At 40.7% G+C, this 17,684-nt stretch overlaps 1 protein-coding gene across 6 annotated transcripts in view; it reads left to right on the forward strand.

Annotated features, from left to right (window-relative positions):
- LOC109403484 (echinoderm microtubule-associated protein-like CG42247) overlaps positions 1-17,684 on the forward strand; it is a 226,217-nt gene that overhangs the window by 45,085 nt on the left and 163,448 nt on the right. For 5 of the 6 annotated variants that reach the window (XM_062844206.1, XM_062844207.1, XM_062844203.1 and 2 more), the window contains exon 2: positions 11,087-12,796. The exons of the other annotated variant lie outside the window; for it this stretch is intronic. In XM_062844206.1, the coding sequence (XP_062700190.1) occupies positions 11,087-12,796 (1,710 nt within the window). The remainder of the gene's footprint in view (positions 1-11,086; positions 12,797-17,684) is intronic. 6 annotated transcript variants of the gene reach the window in all.

Raw genomic sequence — 17,684 nt, forward strand, 5'->3', positions numbered from 1 at the left:
GACATCAGAGGGTACTGGAGGTGTCAGGTGCGTTTCATGGGCTTTCTGAGGGTTCCGAGGGTTCTCATAGACGCTTCAGGGAACCTCAGGGGCGTTACAGGGGGTTTAAGGGACGTTATAGGGGGCTCAGGAACGTATTAGAAATGCCAGGGAATATCAGGTGGATACTGAAGGTCTCAGAGGCATTGCAGGAGGTTATTAGGGAGTTCCAGTGGGTCTCCAGTTAGCCTAGTGGTTGAGGCAATGGATAGCCAATCCGGAGACGGCGGGTTCGATTCTCGTTTCGGTCGGGAAAGTTTTCTCGACTGCCTGGGCATAGTGTATAATTGTACTTGCCTCACAATGTACAAATTCATGCAATGGCAGGCAAAGAAAGCCCTTCAATTAATAACTGTGGAAGTGCTTTAAGAACACTAAGTTGAAGCAAGGCAGCCCAAGTCTCAGTTGGGACGTAGAGCCATAAAGAAGAAGAAGAAGATGAGCAGAGATTCTAAGATGTTAATCCTACATTTACTATAATACAAAAATAAGAATCTTTATGAAGTTGTTACATTTGGTTTATTTTTTTTCTTTGAGGGCCCCTCCTGTCTACACCATCTGCACTGGATCTGGGCATCTGGATTTATCCATGTTTCCACATGTAGAATTGAACAGAAATAGTCTGGATGATATCCCCGATGAATACCATCGTTTAAGGAGCCTCTTTGGGGTTTCAGGGGTTTAAGGGGCGTTTTAGCTGATCCAAGGGAGTTTCTGGAGGTCTCAGAGGCATTTCAAGGGGTCTCAAGGGTTTACAGAGGAGTTCCAGGGAATCTCTGGGAGGTTTTAGGGGGCATCTGGAGGTCTACGGGGTGCTTAAGGGGGTCTTGAGGGTATTAAAGGGAGTCTTAAGATTGTTTCAGGAGATTTTTGGGTGTTCCAGGGGTCTCAGGGAAGTTTTAAAAGTTTCAGGGGAGTTCAAGCTCTTGAACGGTTAAGAAGGCCCAAGGCAGCATCAGCAAGTACTGTAGGTCTCAGGGAGCTTCAGGGGATTTCAGAGGTGTTGCAGGGGTCCTTAAGGTGATTATAGAACGAAGTCTCTTTGAATATTCAAAAGCACAAATCTGAAGAACCAAGTATCGCACCGAGCTGAAAAGTTGATCGATTGGTTGCAATGCCAAAAAAATCTTTAAAAGTACTAGATATAGAAAGAAATGCCTATGTTTGAAAAAAGGATGCATGTCTGATGATCACATTAGCAGTAAGCTTCTTGGTAGTTAGGACAGAAATAACAATATACAGGGGGTGGCCAAAATGTTTGGGATAAAAAATCAACTTGCTGTAATTTTTCATAGAGTGCATCAAAAATTCTAAAATTTTGACTGTTTGTCAACCTATTATATATTGTTGATTAACGTTAAAAAATTCATTCAATTCGGTTCACTGGTTTCCGTGATGTGACAGTCCAAAAATTAGTTGTCTAAAAAATATTATTTTACGAGAATGGTTCTTGTTTCGCGAAAGATTATCCAATCGAGCTCAAATTTAATAGGTTGACAAACAGTCGAAATTTGAGAATTTTTGGTGCACTCTATGAAAAGTTACAGCATGTTGAACTTTTTTGTGGGAGAAAAAAAAGTTGCCTATCCCAAACATTTTGGCCACCCCCTGTATGCTCAAAGTAGGATAATCTTTGTTGAAAATGTGGTGTTAATGATCCAGAGCGGGTCATTAGGCTTGTGGATAACTCATTCGTGGTAATGGAGTTCGGGGTAATGACCTAAAGCCACCTGGATGTCTCAGGGAAGGAGTATCAAGGGGTATCAAGGGGTTACCTTAGGTCTCAGGGGTGTTCCAGTGTGTCTCAGGTGACCTAGAGGTATCAAGGGCATTTCAGGGGTCTGATGGAGTTTCAGGGGGTCCAGGGAGTCTGTTGGGCGATTCAGGGGATTCAGTGGCCTTTTAGAAGACCTCAGGGGCTTTTCTGGCGAAATCCTCCAAAACCTCCCTGAAATCCTATGAAATGCAATAAATTAACGATTAAAACGCCCGTGAAATCTCTTGAAACGACTTCAAAAGCTCTTGTTACCCCTCCAGAGAAACCCCAATAGACGCCCTTGGAACCCCCATAATCCCATTGAAAGTTTCCTGAAACCTCAAAGAGTTCCCCGTGAAATTATCCAGAAATTTCATTGCAAATTTTTCAACGAGTTTCACCTTTAGTTTGATCGGGAATGCCTTCTGGAGTTCGTCTGTGTATTTCTGCATTAATTGTTTTTTTTTTAAAACTCCTTCAAAGGGGAAATATTCTGTACCGACCGGCTGATAGCAGGTAGTATCCGTACACCAGCTAGGGAATCCCCAAACCAAACCGGAACTAATGGCCCAAAAGTGTACTAGACGGCGTGACCCTTCACAACCCGACTGTTTGAAGGTTTGCAAAATTTGTGTGACCTGTTGATTTGTGTATCGAGTCCTGAAGATGGTCCAATAGTCGACGATGATAGAAGAGTAATCAACGCAATTTATTAGACTGAGAGCCGAAAACTCCAAAAGTCTCCTTCAAAACATTTTTTTCTTTTTGCAGAAGATGCTCCGGGAAGTTATCTAGGAGTTTCTCCGGGAACTTTTATATGAGTTATTTTGGTGATTCCACCAGAAATTTGTCTGGGTATTTCTCCCAAAAAATCCTTTGAAAATTGCTCGAGATCATTCAAATTTTCTTCTCTGGAAAGTCCCACTGGGATTCATCAAACAACTCAAGAGCTTCTTTCAGGAGCCCCTTCAAAAATTATTTCAATTTTTATTTCAGAATGTCCTCCGGTAATTTCTATAAAAGTCCACTGGCAACTCCTCTAAAAAGTGCACTAAAAGTGCTTAAAATTACACACAGAAAAAACAACTGTTCTGTGGCTTAGTTGGTTAAAGCACCGATCTAGCGAATACGGGGTCGTGGGTTCGAATCCCACCAGAACGCGATTTTTTTTCAAAAATTCATCCCTCAATTTGTCAATTAGCAACATTCTGTGTCTTCTAACTACAAGTTTTTCTGTATGTTTATGATATACCAGCTAACCTGGTAAATGCCAGTAAAGGGCAACATATATCAGTGCTTAGAATTATCGACAATTTCTTTGAAAATTTATTCTGCGATTCTTTCAACATATTTTATTCAAACTTCGATTCAAATTACTTTAAAATTTCCTCTGCAATTATTATGGAAATTCTTCCAGCCATTTTTATGGTATTTTCTCAGGAATATTGGCTAACAACTTTATAAATGTCTTAGCTATACCTTTGGGAGCTTCTTGTGCAATCTGCTTAGGAATTTCATTGGAAATTTTGTGGAATTCCTGAGGATATTCTTTTGAAAATCGTTTCAATAATTTTGAGAATTCCATTGCTGTTTTTTACTTTTCTTCCGATTATTTCAGCTTTGCAATTTTTTCGAAAGTTTCCGTTGGTGCTTCCTATGAACAGTACTGCTGCAATACCTTTTAGAATTGAAAACAATTGTGGTTTTGTTTTGAAATTTGTTGAGGATTTTTTTTGGCTACCGAGAGAAGGCCAGGTTGTTTTCAAGAATTCATTCACGAGTCAGCCGAGAGTTGTTCAAAAAGTTTCCCTGTAAATTGATTCAAATGCTTTTGCTAGAAAACCTGTCTATAGTTTCTCTGGGATTTTTTGAGAGCTCCTGGAATTCTTCCGGGATTTCTTCTCCTGGAAGATTCCACTGAAATTCTCATCAAAAGCTTTCAAAAGCTCAACTGGGAATTCCTTTAGGAGCTTCTCCGAGAGTTCCTGCTTTGGCTCCTGCCACCCATAAATTTCATTCGACGTTTTTTTTTCGGAAACTATTTTCAGGATTTTCAGAAATTCCGTCAAGATTTCTGTTCTCTAGTAATATTTTTTAGTTGAATAGTCTAGAAGACGCTATTAGAAATACCATAAAACCAAAATAAAATTTATTAGGTCTTATGACGGTTCTCAACACCTCTACAAGACTGATTGGCCATCAAAATGTTATTTGGGTAAGGAACTACTTCTAGAGTTTCTTTGAGAGTTTTTCAAAAATATTTCAAGACTTTCACGCATTTACAGCTATGCCTATATGTGTCCTTTTACCGGGAAATCCTCCGAGAATTATTACAGGAATTTCTCCAGTAGTTTCATTTGGAATTGCATCGAGTATTTTTCAGCAGTTCATATGGGATTTGTGGTTTGTGCAGATTTTTAAATTAAAAACATATGTCCTCAGATTTTGTTTTGTGGCACTTTCCTCGGATTTTTTTTTTAAATTTCCTGAAGGTCCTTCACAGAGTTTATCCATTTAGTAGACACTACTAAAGAAATGTCAGGCAAGTCTGTTCGAAAATTTCCAGAAAAAAAACCCTAGGTGATAATCCTGGAAGAATAACAGATGGAACCCCTGGAAATCCTCGGAGGAACTTTCAGAAGAGTTTTTCTATGAACTTCCAGAAGAATTTCTAGAAAAGAGTGCCCGAAGGCATATTCTTAAGAATTACTGGTAGAACTTAGTGGAAACTTAAAAAATATTGATCCTCTAAAAGGATTCCCAGAGCAACTTTTCTAGAAAATTTCAGAAGAACTTTAAAAAAAAAAGATCGGCAGGAGTTTCCAGGTGTAATTTCTAGAGAAACTTCAGGAAAATTTCTCATAGGAGCTTTTAGAAATTTTTTTTCTAGGAATTTCTAGAAGATTATCTAAAAAAGGATTACCGGAGACACTTTCTAAAAAAAATATCAGAGCAATTTAGTGGAAAACTAAGACAATTTCTGGAAAAAAATTATTTGAGAAAAAAATTGAAAAAAAAATTAAGGTAAAGCAACGCCTGGAAAAAATTTTTGATGTACTTCTGAAAGAATCAATGACAGAATTTCTTTGAGAAACTCTTGAGTAGTTATCGAATACAGAGGTACGTCTAGAAGTCTTTCTACAGTTACTTGAGCGACAGCAAGCTCCGGAAAAGTTTCCGAGGAGGCTTCTGGAAGAGATCACGTACGAAATTCTGGAAGAACCTACGAAACAATTTCAGGAAGGGTTTTCGAAGTAACTTCCAGATGAATTTCGCTCAACAATTCCCAGTGGAACGCTTTGAGAAATTTCCAGCGAGACTTCTGGAGCAACTCCGTGAGGAATTACTTATGGAACCTCTGGAGAAATTCCCAGTCGAATTCATAAAACAAATTCACAGTGGATTTCTCAGTGGAAATGCGAGAGGCATTTCTGGTGAAATATTCAAAATAATATTCTTAAATAAACTCCTGAAAGAATATTCATAAGATTGAGTTTCCAGTAGAATGTTCAGAGGGCGTTCTCCAACAATTCCTTAAAAGCTTTCCGAAGAAATCCTAAAAGATCTTCTAGAAGAATTCTCAGGAAAATATTTAAGAAAATTTCGGAAGAACTTTTGAAAAAAAAAAGATTGGGAGAAGTTCTCAGGTAAAATTTCTAGAGAAACTTCAGAAAGATTCCTCGAAGAAACTTCCAGAAGATTTTTTTTGCAATTTCCAGAAGAATTTCCAGAAAAATGTTGCCGGAATCACTTTCGAAAGAATTATCCGTGGAATTTAGTGGAAAACTTTCAGAAGAATTCCTGAAGGATCTTTTGGAAATATTGCCAGAGCACCATTTGTTAGAATTTCGAAAGGATTTTCGAAAAAACGCCGGGAGAAGTTGCCAGGTGAAAATCTTAGAGGAACCTCAGGAAGAATTTTCGGAGAAACTTCCAGAAGAGTTTTACTGGGAATTTCTCGATGTTTTTTCTTCAATGAACTGCCAGAAGAATTTTCAGAAAAGAGTTGCCGGAGATACTATTGAAAAAAAAAATACCGGTAGAGTTTAGTGGAATTTCCAGAAGATTTTCTGAAGGTATTTTTTTTTGTTAAAAATTGAAAAAATCAAGAAACTGTTGAAGATTTTTCGGAGGAATTGCCCTAAAACAATGCATGTAATGTCGGATAAGTTTTTGAAAGTACTTCCGGAAGGATTCCAGGAAAAACTTCTGTTATAACTTTCAGAGAAACTTCGGGAAGATTTCTCAAAAGAATATCTGGAAGAATTCTCGTAGGAGTTTCTGGTTTTGGAAAAATCCACGGAGGAACTCTAGTTACATTTTTGGAGCAACCGGTGCAAGAATTCTTGGAATAACTTGTCAAAGAACTCACGGTAGAACTTTCAGGAAGAACTCCTCGAGTAATTCATGAACAAATTTCTGGGGGAATTTATACATGCATCTTCGTAGTTACTTGCGGAACAGTTCTATGAGAAGTTTCAGGAAAAATAATCGAAAAAAACAGGGAAGAGGTTCCTTCTGAAGAGGACACTAAGGAACTTCTGGTAGAATTTCCAAAGAATCTTCTGGATGAATACCCGGAGCAGCTTCAGCAAGGGATTTCAAGGTATTTATTGGAATAAATTCCGCTTAAACTACCTGGAGAATTCCCAGTGAAACTCTTTTAGGAATTTTCAGTGGAACTTCTGGAAGAAATTTATATGAATCTCCTAGCAGGATTCTCAGTTGATCTCCTAGAGAAATTTCCAGTGGATCGCCTAGAGAAGGGTTTACTCCTAGTAATACTCATAGAGGAATTCCTAATGGAACTACTAGACAAATTCACCAGTATAACTCCAAGAGAAATTCTATGTGCCACTTTTGTGTCAAATATGTCATTATTGGATGTCCCGGAGAAATTGCCGATGAAACATTTATATGAATTCACGTTGGAACTCCGTTGCATCTCCTAGAAGAATTCCCAGTGAACTTCCTGTAGAATTTCCAGTGGAACTCCCAGAGAAATCCCTAGTGGATCTCATATGAATTTCTGGAGGAATTGTCCCTACATTATTACATAGAATATCTCGTAAGGTTATAGTCAGAGAATCTTCTACAGGAATACCCATTTAAAATGCCTGGGAAATTCCCAGTGAAACTCCTACAGGAATTACCACTGAAATTTCGCGATAGAATTCCTAGAGAAAATCCCAGATGAACTAATGGAAGAATTCCCACTACTCCTGGAGGAATTTTCGGAGGTATTCCTGAAGGAATTCCCGATGGAACTCCTAGAGAGTGGAACTCTCAGATGAATTTCTGTCGGAAATCCTAGAAGAATTCTCAGTGCAAGTTTTGGAGTAAATGCTAGTAGAGGTCCAGGAGCAATACTTTTTTTAGAATTCACTTTTAAACTCACTGAAGGATTCCTAATAAAAAACATTGAGGAATTCCCAAAAAACTCCTAAGAGGAATACCCGTATGATCTCCATTAGGAATTCTCTAGAATTACCGGAAAAATTGAACGGAAAACGTCCTGAAGAAATTTTTGAAAAAAAAAAATTTTTCAAGGAAATTTTGAAGAGCTTCCAGAGGATTTGCCAGATCAACTCTGGCAGGAAATTCCGGATGTATTTTCTGGGTGCATCTGGGAGGCTTCCTGGGAAAAGCTTCAGTATGAATCTGAGAATTCTCAAAGAAACCTTGGGATAATTTGCGGGAGAAATTTCTGGAGAATCCTTTTAGGCACTTGTAGAAGAATTCACATAGGATTTTTGGGTAAATTCTCGAAGCAACTCCCGGAAGTACTCTTTAAGCAACTTCTGAATTGGCGGTAGAACCTTCGGAAGAATTTCTGGAGTAACTCTTGGAGAAATTCCCGGAGGTACTTCTTGAAGAATTTACGCAATTACTTTCGGAACAATTCTCAGAGAAACATTCGAAAAAAAAATGTCAGGAAGAGTTTCCGTAGATGCTTTCGAACTTCTGGAAGAGTTCCCAAGGAATTACCGGAAGAACCCCCGGAGCAACTTCAGAAAGATTTCCCGAAAAAAACTTACGGAAGAACTTCCGCTTGAACTTCCTGAAGAATTCCTGTGGAAATCTTAGAGGCATTCCCTGTGCATATTTTGAGGAATTTTCGGTGCAACTCCTGAAACAATTTCCTATGCCATCCCGGAGAAATTCCCTGGGGAACTCCTAGAGGAAATTCCGGATAGAAGAATCCTCTTTGGCACTTTTAGAAAAACCCACGGAAGATTTTTGGTAAATTCCCGGAATTGCTGAAAGAATTCTTTGAACAACTTTTGAAAGAAATGAGTTGAAAGTTCTACCTTTCGGAGGAATTTCTGGATTTCTAGAAGAATTTCCGCAGTAACTCTCGGAACAATTCTCAGAAAAAGTTTGGAAAAAACCGGAAGAACTTCCGGAAGAGTTTCCGGAGGTATTTGAAAAAGACCACTAAAGAACTTCTGGAAGAATTCCCAAAGGAAAGGGTTCCCGAAGAAACTTACGGAAGAACTTCCACATGAACTTCCTTAAATTCCCAGTGGAACTCTTTTAGGAGTTCCAGTGGAAATCTTAGAGGCATTCCCTGTGGAAATTTTGAGAAATCTTTGGTGGAAGTTCTAAAAGAGTTTCCGTTGTTACCTTGGGGAAATTCCATGAGGAACTCCTAGAGGAATTTCCGGTGGCAATCCCGAAGGAATTGTCAATGAAACTCCTACATCAATTCCAAGTGCAATTCTTGTGGCAATTATGCCAGTGATACTCCTAGAGGAGTTCCTGATGACACTTTTATAGAAATTGGCGTAGGAACGTCTACAAAAATCCCCGGAAAACTCTTAGAGAAATTCCCGAAACAAACTCCTGGATGAAAATCCGGTGCATCTTCTAGAACTCCCAGTGGAACTTCTGAGAAATTGTCAGAGGAACTCATAGGGGAAATCGTGGTGGAACTCTTAGAAAATTCCCAGTGGAACTCCTGGAGGAATTGTTAATGGAACTCCTACTTGAATTGAAAAGAGTTGCACTCTTGTAGTGATTGTCAGTGGAATCGTTAGAGAAATGCCTTAAATGAAACTTTTAAGGAATTCGCTTTGAAACATCTAGGAAAATACCCGGAAAAACTCCAATAGGAATTCCCGAAAGAAATCTCAGAAGGCATTCCTGGTGCATCTACTAGAAGGTTTATCAGTTACTGCAGTTGGAACTCCTAGAGAAATTCGGAATGGAATTTCAGAAATTCTCCGAGGAACTCATGGAAGAATTCTCTGAGGAACTTTTGAAGGAATTCTCGGAGTTACTCCTCGAGGAGTTCCCGTTAGAACTCATTGAGGAAGTCAATGGATGAATTCTTAGTAGAACTCCTCGAAGAATTTTCAGACCAACTTTTGGAATTATTGCCAGTTGAACTTCTGGATGGAATTCGAATACAACTTTTGTAGGAATTCACATCAAAACTCCCTGAAGGATTCCTGATGGAACTCCCAGAGGAATTCCCGAAACAACTCCGCTAGGATTTTATAATTCCAATTCCTTGTAAAACTTCCAATGAAACTTCTTGAGAACCCCCTTAAAGCTCATGTTAATAATGTTTTGCATCTAGTTGTTATTAAACATTGCTTTGGTAGTCAAATATCCAATGTGTTGACATGACCCCAAATGTTGTTCGATGTTAACACTTTCAGTCAACACCATCGCTTTATACTTAGCCTTGCTTGTCTTGTTTATTAAGTATGTAGTACTATGTACCGTAAAACGGGGTATCTTTGATAATGCGGGTAACTTTGATAGTGCGGCATTCATTGTGTACTTTATCTTATAACTATGATTCCTTCAATCAGTTAAGAAAAAGGTAAACGTAAATCAATTCTATACATATGAAAGTTCATTGTAGACGTATTTTCATTAAAATCTAGTTTATATACAACTTTTTGGACAAAAAATAAAAATTGTTGATATTTTTGTCATTTATCAGCCCCTTCAAACATTCTGCTATACGACTTCGTTGCAACTATTTTTTCAATGAATGGGCTCTTATTCTAGATAGATTCATCATAGTAGATACCAAATTTAGCCTTGAATCTCTTAACGAAGTGTGTTTTTACGAAATGGAAGCAATTTTGTAAATTGGGATATTAATCTCCATACATTGATAAACGCCTAAAAGTATGCAATGCCCTTGTAATTTCATGTAGATAAATATGTGTTGTTCAAAATTTGTTAATTAAACATTAAAAAGCTACCCAAAAAACTAACCAACTAACCATGAATAGCATGTAATCATATGTTGATGTACCGTTAAGCATTTGTCATTACAAAGATAATGATTTTTGATAGCTAAATTTATTGTGTTTTGCACTCAATACTCCAAAAACTCGTTTTTATATGTAGAATTTAGTAAAAAATCAATGTTTTGATATAAAAATGCTATCTTATATATTCCACAAGCCTTCTCTCATCATGTTCATACTCCTAAGATTTCAATCTGTGATTATTTTTTGAGATTTGATGTGTTTTTAGGGCATTATCAAAGTTACCCCAAAATGAAAATCTGATTTTCGGTTATATGAAAAACTAAAAGTTATCCAAAATATTTCAGATTATCGAATCTTTTAATTGCAATTGATAACTGATACCCCAGTACTTGTTTTAAAAATATAAAACTCGGGGAAATACTGTTACATGTAAAAATATTGAGAAAATTCGTTGAAAAACTATCAAAGTTACCCCATTTTACGGTACCTATATATCAACCAATTTCAACTAATCAATCGACCACCCGTGGAAACCTCATAACCAAGATAAGCACAGATTCGCCATTAGCATCAAAGCACTCATTTTCCCATTGCGAACATACACTGCATCTAGCTCACCTACTTTGACTAGCCCTGACCACCTCCTCGCAGCAGCACCGCTTGCTTTGATTGATTTGAATCGAAAAATGCTTTGCACACTTCATCTGACTGTCATTGGTAGTAATAGCCCCAATTCAATTAATAAAATGCTTCTTGCCTGTGCGTTTGTCCCCTTGTCTGAGAGTGAATGTGCTTATTTTCGTCTGTGACCGATCGTGCACGATTGCTTTGATGTGTTCCACCATAAATTAATTAGCGAATAAAAATGATGGAAAGAGCGAACCCTAACTCGAAACGAGACTAACCTCATTCGCATGGTAATTACAAATCTTTACCCCCACTTTTTGTCCCCGTTTTTTTATTTGGTTCTTACAAAACAACCACCCCATTCAACCTAATGTATTGCGTGGCGAATGCGAAAAATTTACAACCCCCGCCCCACCACCATCGCTAGAGCTCGGCATCGGAGACAGTCTCGAGCAGTGAGTACTATGACGAGGAGGACGATCTGCTAGTAGATGGCGCTAATGGTTACCAGGTGGCAGCACCACCGCCGTACGTTCCGATTCGTTCCTACGACCTCAACAAGCAGCGGTACTTCTCGAGCCGGGCCGGACATTACGGTCACCATCAGCAACACGGTTCAGCGTTTGTCCGCCGTGGCAGCACCAGCGGATTCCTAGAGCTACGACGGCCGGAGTTACCACGTGAGTGGCACGGTGGCGGTGGATGTGAGGATTCACCGTTCTACCGTAGAGAGAACTACCACTACAGCTATAGGGACCGACACGACCCGCACAGCAATTTCCTAATAATGTCCAATGAAAGTGGCGCAGACGCCGAACGAGCCTTGAAAACGCCCCCCAATCCGGGTGGCGACGGTGGCACCAATACAGGCGCACCCATCACGGCTGGCGGTGGCCCACTACTGGCTTCGGGAGAGAATGGACCGTCCAGTCAGGTCAGTGGTTTACAAACAACGCAAAGTAACGGTACGTTCGGTGCTAACGCTGCGGCGCCTACTTTGACCCAGCAACAACAGGCGGGCGATAATAATAACAATAATAGCAGCGGTCAGAAGGAGGCCAACGAAAGTGAACCAGCGCCTACTCCGCCCCCGAAGCCAAAGCCGTTAATCAAGAGCAAGGGATCGGTGTCCCCGTTACCGTTGAAGCGAGCAGCGCCAGCAGCCATTAATAAGCCCACGACGCCCATACGGGAGCCCAATGGCAATGGCAACTTGGACGGCAGTCCACTAGCGGACGGCCAGCCTCTAGGACCTACTACAGCGCCGGAATCAACTGGTAATGGACCACCGGGGAGCAGCTTTCGGCAGCAACCGACGAATCCGAACGCTCCGACGCGTCCTCTCGGTGGAATAAAGCCCCGGAAAGGCGGCTGGAAGGGTCGACCGGACAGTGAATCGTTTACCAACAATAACTTCTCGCCAACGGACGACGACGAGAGTGGTCCCGTGGTGCCTCGGAACGTTAACGTGAATCCGGTGATAAACAGTAACGTGGTGGTGAATCGGAATAAGATCGGTTCTAGTGGCGGTGGTGCAATCGGTGGTGGTGGCCGTGGAGGTTGGGGTGCGAATCAACGGCGCCAGGTGGCATCCACCAGTCGAGTTCAGAGTCCTTCGGGGGCCGGTGGAATTCCCCCAGGGGCACCCGTAGTGGGAACCGGTGCGGCCCAGGTGCCGCCCTCTATGGACAATCAGAGTGATCAGTCTTCGTCTCAACCGCAGCAACCGACGACACCGGTCCATCCGGCCGTCAGTATAGCGGCGCGAACCTCCTCGCGTACCGACCTTTCCCTCGAGAACATTCCCGGTCCGTCCGGCTTACTGCCGCACAACCCGGGCGTACCAGGCACCATCGGGGGTAATCCGCAATCTAGGTATTCAAACCTGTCGTTCTGGAAGGCCAGAAGGGTGCTGTTCTACCGGAATGGCGACCCCTTCTTTCCGGGGGTCGAGTTTCGCTTCAAACCCGGGCGTGACATTTGCACACTGGAGGCGCTCCTGGATAAGATCTCCGCGCGGATGGATCTACCCCGGGGCGCTCGGTACATCTTCTCCATGGACGGCGACCGGAAGTACTCGCTCGATGAGCTCGAAGATGGCTCCAGCTACGTGGTATCCTCGTTCAAAGTCTTCAAGGTAAGTGCTCTTTGAGAAATGGTTATTTTTAGGATCACACGCCATATTGGAGTTCGTACGAAATCACACTCATCGAAGTTGGCGTATTTAATACTGTTCCACGGTTTCACCCCAAATCCATACACTGAAACAAATTCACAAGCGATTGTTTGCCAAAAAAGGTCCCAATCCGGGCCAATTTTGTTTTGGTGTCCCCGAAATCCGATACGCCGCGTAGGTTTCTAGGTTAACCGTGTCGGGGAAACCTCCGGTGTGTTGTGTGTGGGTAAACAGTACCACCTATACCTAATTAGCAATGCAAATAGGGCAGACCACCAATCTGTGCTTACTGTGCTCGCGGATCGCGATGAAGGAGCAGAGGGAGAGAACGGGGTGTGCGTCCGAAGGATTACCTATCCACGAAAAGGACGTGAATCGTGAGTGAGTCGATGGCGAAGTTGAGGGTTTCTCACACATCGCCGCGCCGCTATTGTTGGTCAGCTCTCTTGGGTGGCTATTTTTTTCTGTTTTCGGGAGGAATCGATATTTGACCGCCTTGCGAAGGCGGTCGGTTGGCGATGGTCGTGTATTGACGTCGCCGTCACGTCTTTGTAGACGTTTTATGTTGTTGTTGGAGCTGTCTCCAAGACGTGGGCAACGGGTCTCAGGTTTGAGTGAATTGAATTATTGCTTGCTGTTGGGTACACTTTTAGAATAATATATTTAGTTGGGAGGAGTACCGCTTTCGGTGACGCTTTCGCTGTGCTGTTGTTAGGTCAGGATGTTTATTCCTGGAATCATTTGGTTTTTCTTCAGAATTTTTAAGAGCTTGAAAGTTCAAAGGTATTTTGAACAGCATCTAAGTATTAAGATTGATGTTGGGAGTTTCACATTTATACGGACCATACGGACGAATCACATATATTGTCTGTAGCATTTTTATGCAGCTTAGTGCAATAGAATATTCACCTAACAGTGTAAACTGTTGCCGACCTATTATCCTGATTAAACGTCGCGATCACCAAGGCAATCTTGGATTATTTCATTCGCAATATCATGAAACATTTTAATATTGGGTTTCTCATTTATGTTTAGACTACTGTGATAATTTAAGAATCCACTGAATTATCAGTTTCTAGTATTGCTGTGTGCGTTCAAGATGCAAACGGTGCCCAAATGCGCTTCAAACGCGGTAACACATGTTACCACTGGCAACGTAGCAACCATAGCCAATATCACCGCCAACCTAGGATTCGAAAGCTCCCACTGACATCGGGTTACTTGTTAGAAAATCTTACCGCATTTGGTGCTCCCGCATTTGATATTTGCATTTTGAATGCACACAGCAATAACATTTCACACCAATCAAACTTATTTTGTTTACCTGTTGTGCATTCGACGTCCCTGTCATGAACTCAACCGAACTTGTGTACACCAGCCGCTGCGAAGTCGTGTGCGAAATTCGACTGTGATAATAATAAATTTGGGCCGAGTCGCAATACTCAGATAATCACGGCTTACGCAGTCATTTAGTCTGTTTAGCTAATCCCCTAATATATTTATTTACAAACTAGGTATTACTCAATAGATTTAGTTTAAACTTACATTGAAGTGTACAAATCCACACTTTACAAAGGGGCTCTACACAGCAAAAAAAATCTTGTAACATCACATCATTTTCGATGCACATCAGTCGCGTCGTAAAATTGATGTACAAATTACATCCGTTCTACGCAGCAAATCAGCCGCCGCAGATTGAAAGTGGGTCTAGCAATCGCTAGAACCGGAACGATGGATGAATCATATATAAGTAAAATATTGGCATGGATTCGTACACTGATCCGCTGATTGTGAGGCCTATCCCTTACCTCTCAGCTATTTCACCGAGTTGGGAGGTAGTTGATAAATATAAGGCACCCTACACACTACTCAAACGGTTTGACCAACATTGACTCCGCCCCCAGGTTGGTGGTTGAGTTGGTGCTGTGTTTGACCGTGTGTGATGCTGCTTGACGAACCGATTTGGCAGTTCGTCAAACCGATTTGACGGTTGACGGTTTGGTCGGCAAAAATCAAACCAGTTTGATTTTACTCAAACCAACGGTGGGCGGAGCCAATGTTTGACGAACCGATCGTACCGTGTGTAGTGTTGTTACACAAACACAGTGCGATTTCAAATGGGGAATGATGTTGGTGCAACCAAAGTGACATGTTGGTGCAACACGATTTGGCAGTTCGTCATACGGTTGCAGGAACATTCGCTGGTTCGACCAACCGGGGGGCGGTGGCAATGTTGGTCAAACGGTTTGAGTAGTGTGTAGGGTGCCTAATACTGCTTCTGAGTGTTTGATGGAATGGGTTTGTTGACACTTTCCAGTGCCAACCAGGGTATACATAGCGAGTGTGATAAATGTTGGAAAACGATGTAACCGAATGAAATTACGTTCAAAAATGGATACATCGCCAGAAATTACGCGCCTGGATATTACAAAATTATTTGCTGTGTACTGCCAACTGTTCACTATGTTCCTAATTTTCGACCGCCTGATTCATGATGTCAGTTTTACCAAGAAATCGCCACAAATACCTCTGCGTCTCCACAGTCACCCCGAGAATGATTATTTTGTTAGTAGGACAGGATGGTAAGCTTCATGATCTGGACGCGTAATCTGTTTTTGAATAATTCGATATTCTTACGGAAATGCAAATGCAGAATACGTCAATGTACGTAATGATGACCCATTCAAGAATTTTCATAAACCGTAACCAGCTCTACACTGCCCGTCTTGGCATGTCAGTCCCATGTTGTTTTGCAAAGCACCAGCCTTTGGTGCTAAAACTCCAATTATTTTCAAAAAAAAAAATCACTTCATGTACCGTGACCGGCCCTAACTCTGCGCAGTCCCTAATTCGGCGCACTTTCTCTAATATACGACAAGATCATGGACGCTGGCTCAATATTAGCTTCAAATATATTTTTTGAATATTGTTTCTATAGTAATAAAAAAGTTTGTGAAGAAAAAATGTTTCAAACTAATGACCATTATTTTGTAAAAAAAAATAGTGTTGCAAGTACTGGAAATCACCTGAAATCTGTGTCCGTTAGCGAAGTTGCTAAAAAGTTGCCTCATCAGCTGAAGCATTTTGCGACACATATAATGAATATAATGTCTACTTCTCTATGCGTATCCTGTACTGCTGTCTTCGAGGAATCAGAATCGGCAAAAACAATTGAGTTTTCTTCTTCTTTTCTTCGTGTTCTTGTTCTTCTTAGGTGCGCAGAATTAGGAACCGGTATTAAATAGTGGTCCTAATTCTGCGCAGACATTTTACCACTAAATTTTGAACATATAATTAATAAACAAACATCATATAAATGCCACCATAGTTATAACTACCATATTCTATGTTTCTAGCAATCCGGTGAATGTAATTACGTTTCAAAAAATTAGTTTATAATCTTTAAAGGCTTATTTACGCTTCTTGCATTTTTGATCCGATAGTTCGACCGGATTAACCACTCGTTTCAAACATTTGCCATCAACCCCGGGCGAAACTCAATGTATCCATGCATGCATACGTCAAACGGGACATATGATGTGAGTTTACATGGAATTTGCTTAAACAGAGGAAACCCTGGAGTTGAACAAGAAAGAAGTCTAAGTTTGCAAGCAAAGATTGTGCCACCTTTTCATGGCGTAAGAGTTTATATTGCTTTTAGAAATGAACGTAAATTTTACCAAAATGTAATGAGTATGCATATTATGCGGATAACTTTAAAGTTTTACATAGTAGTATTCAGTAATGCTACCAAATCCTTTTGTATAACATGATTAAAATTCACTTTGCTTAGTAATCAAAGTTGGTAGTATCAATGTTGGGAACATGCAAAGTTCCAATACGGTCGTAATGTCGCATGAAAGTTGAAAATGAAGAATGCAATTGAATTTGGTCTATGAATCATGTTATCATTACAATACCCAGGTAACCACTAAGCATTTGAATAAGCCGTATATTAGCCCGTATTACGCATTTAAACTGCTTGCTGCCTTACATAAGCAGTTCGAATGCATAGCTGCCTTGAGTTAGCATAAGCTGTGCTGCTCAAAAGCTTTCGGCTGTTAATCAGCATTTCAACTGCTTGAAGTGGTTTCACTTGGGAGCATACAGAATGCTTTTCAACTGCTCTTTAAATGCTAGGAGCAAAAAGGTTGGGAGATATGTTACGCATTTGGCAACACATTTTGTCTCTCTCTTACAGAGCCTATACTTCTGTTTACAAATTTCTGCATCTTATTTGTTTCTTCATTTTCCCCTACTCATCCAAAAGCACAAAAGAAAACATTACTGCAGCTAGTGCAGCTGGATTGGATTGGGAACTTGTCCATCAAAAAAATCGCCAATTATTTATCATTTCGTCGGAAAATATGTGCCGAATAGGTGGATGCTTTGGTGGATCATAGGATTGTTTGAAAGAGGGAAGAAACAATCATATTCCACAGATATTTAAAAGAAGGGTGTTGAATCTGAAGATGTTATCTAATCATTCTTTATATTGGCGATTAAATCAACGCATGCCACCGGGACAGCTTTAGCATCGTGGATTAGGAGCAGCAGAATCCGAAGCAGATATGATTAATCAATCTCCTGATCGTAAGTTCAAACCTACATCACTACAAAAATCAGCAAAAAAGTACCACCTAGCACCGGCTGGACTATGGAAGGACGATGAAGCAGGGAAGCAGACTGAGAAAACGAGAAGCAGACGTCAATCTATTTTTCTTTTTTTTTTTTTGCTCGACGAGGCGTTACGCTTCTTTGACATTTTGTCACGACGTTCCTGAAGGGATAGCACTAAGACAGCCCGTTATTTTGTCAAAACCTGCTGTGAGGTAGCACTATAGGCGCA

Source organism: Aedes albopictus, chromosome 1 (genome assembly GCF_035046485.1).
Source record: "Aedes albopictus strain Foshan chromosome 1, AalbF5, whole genome shotgun sequence".
NCBI classification, from domain to species: domain Eukaryota; kingdom Metazoa; phylum Arthropoda; class Insecta; order Diptera; family Culicidae; genus Aedes; species Aedes albopictus.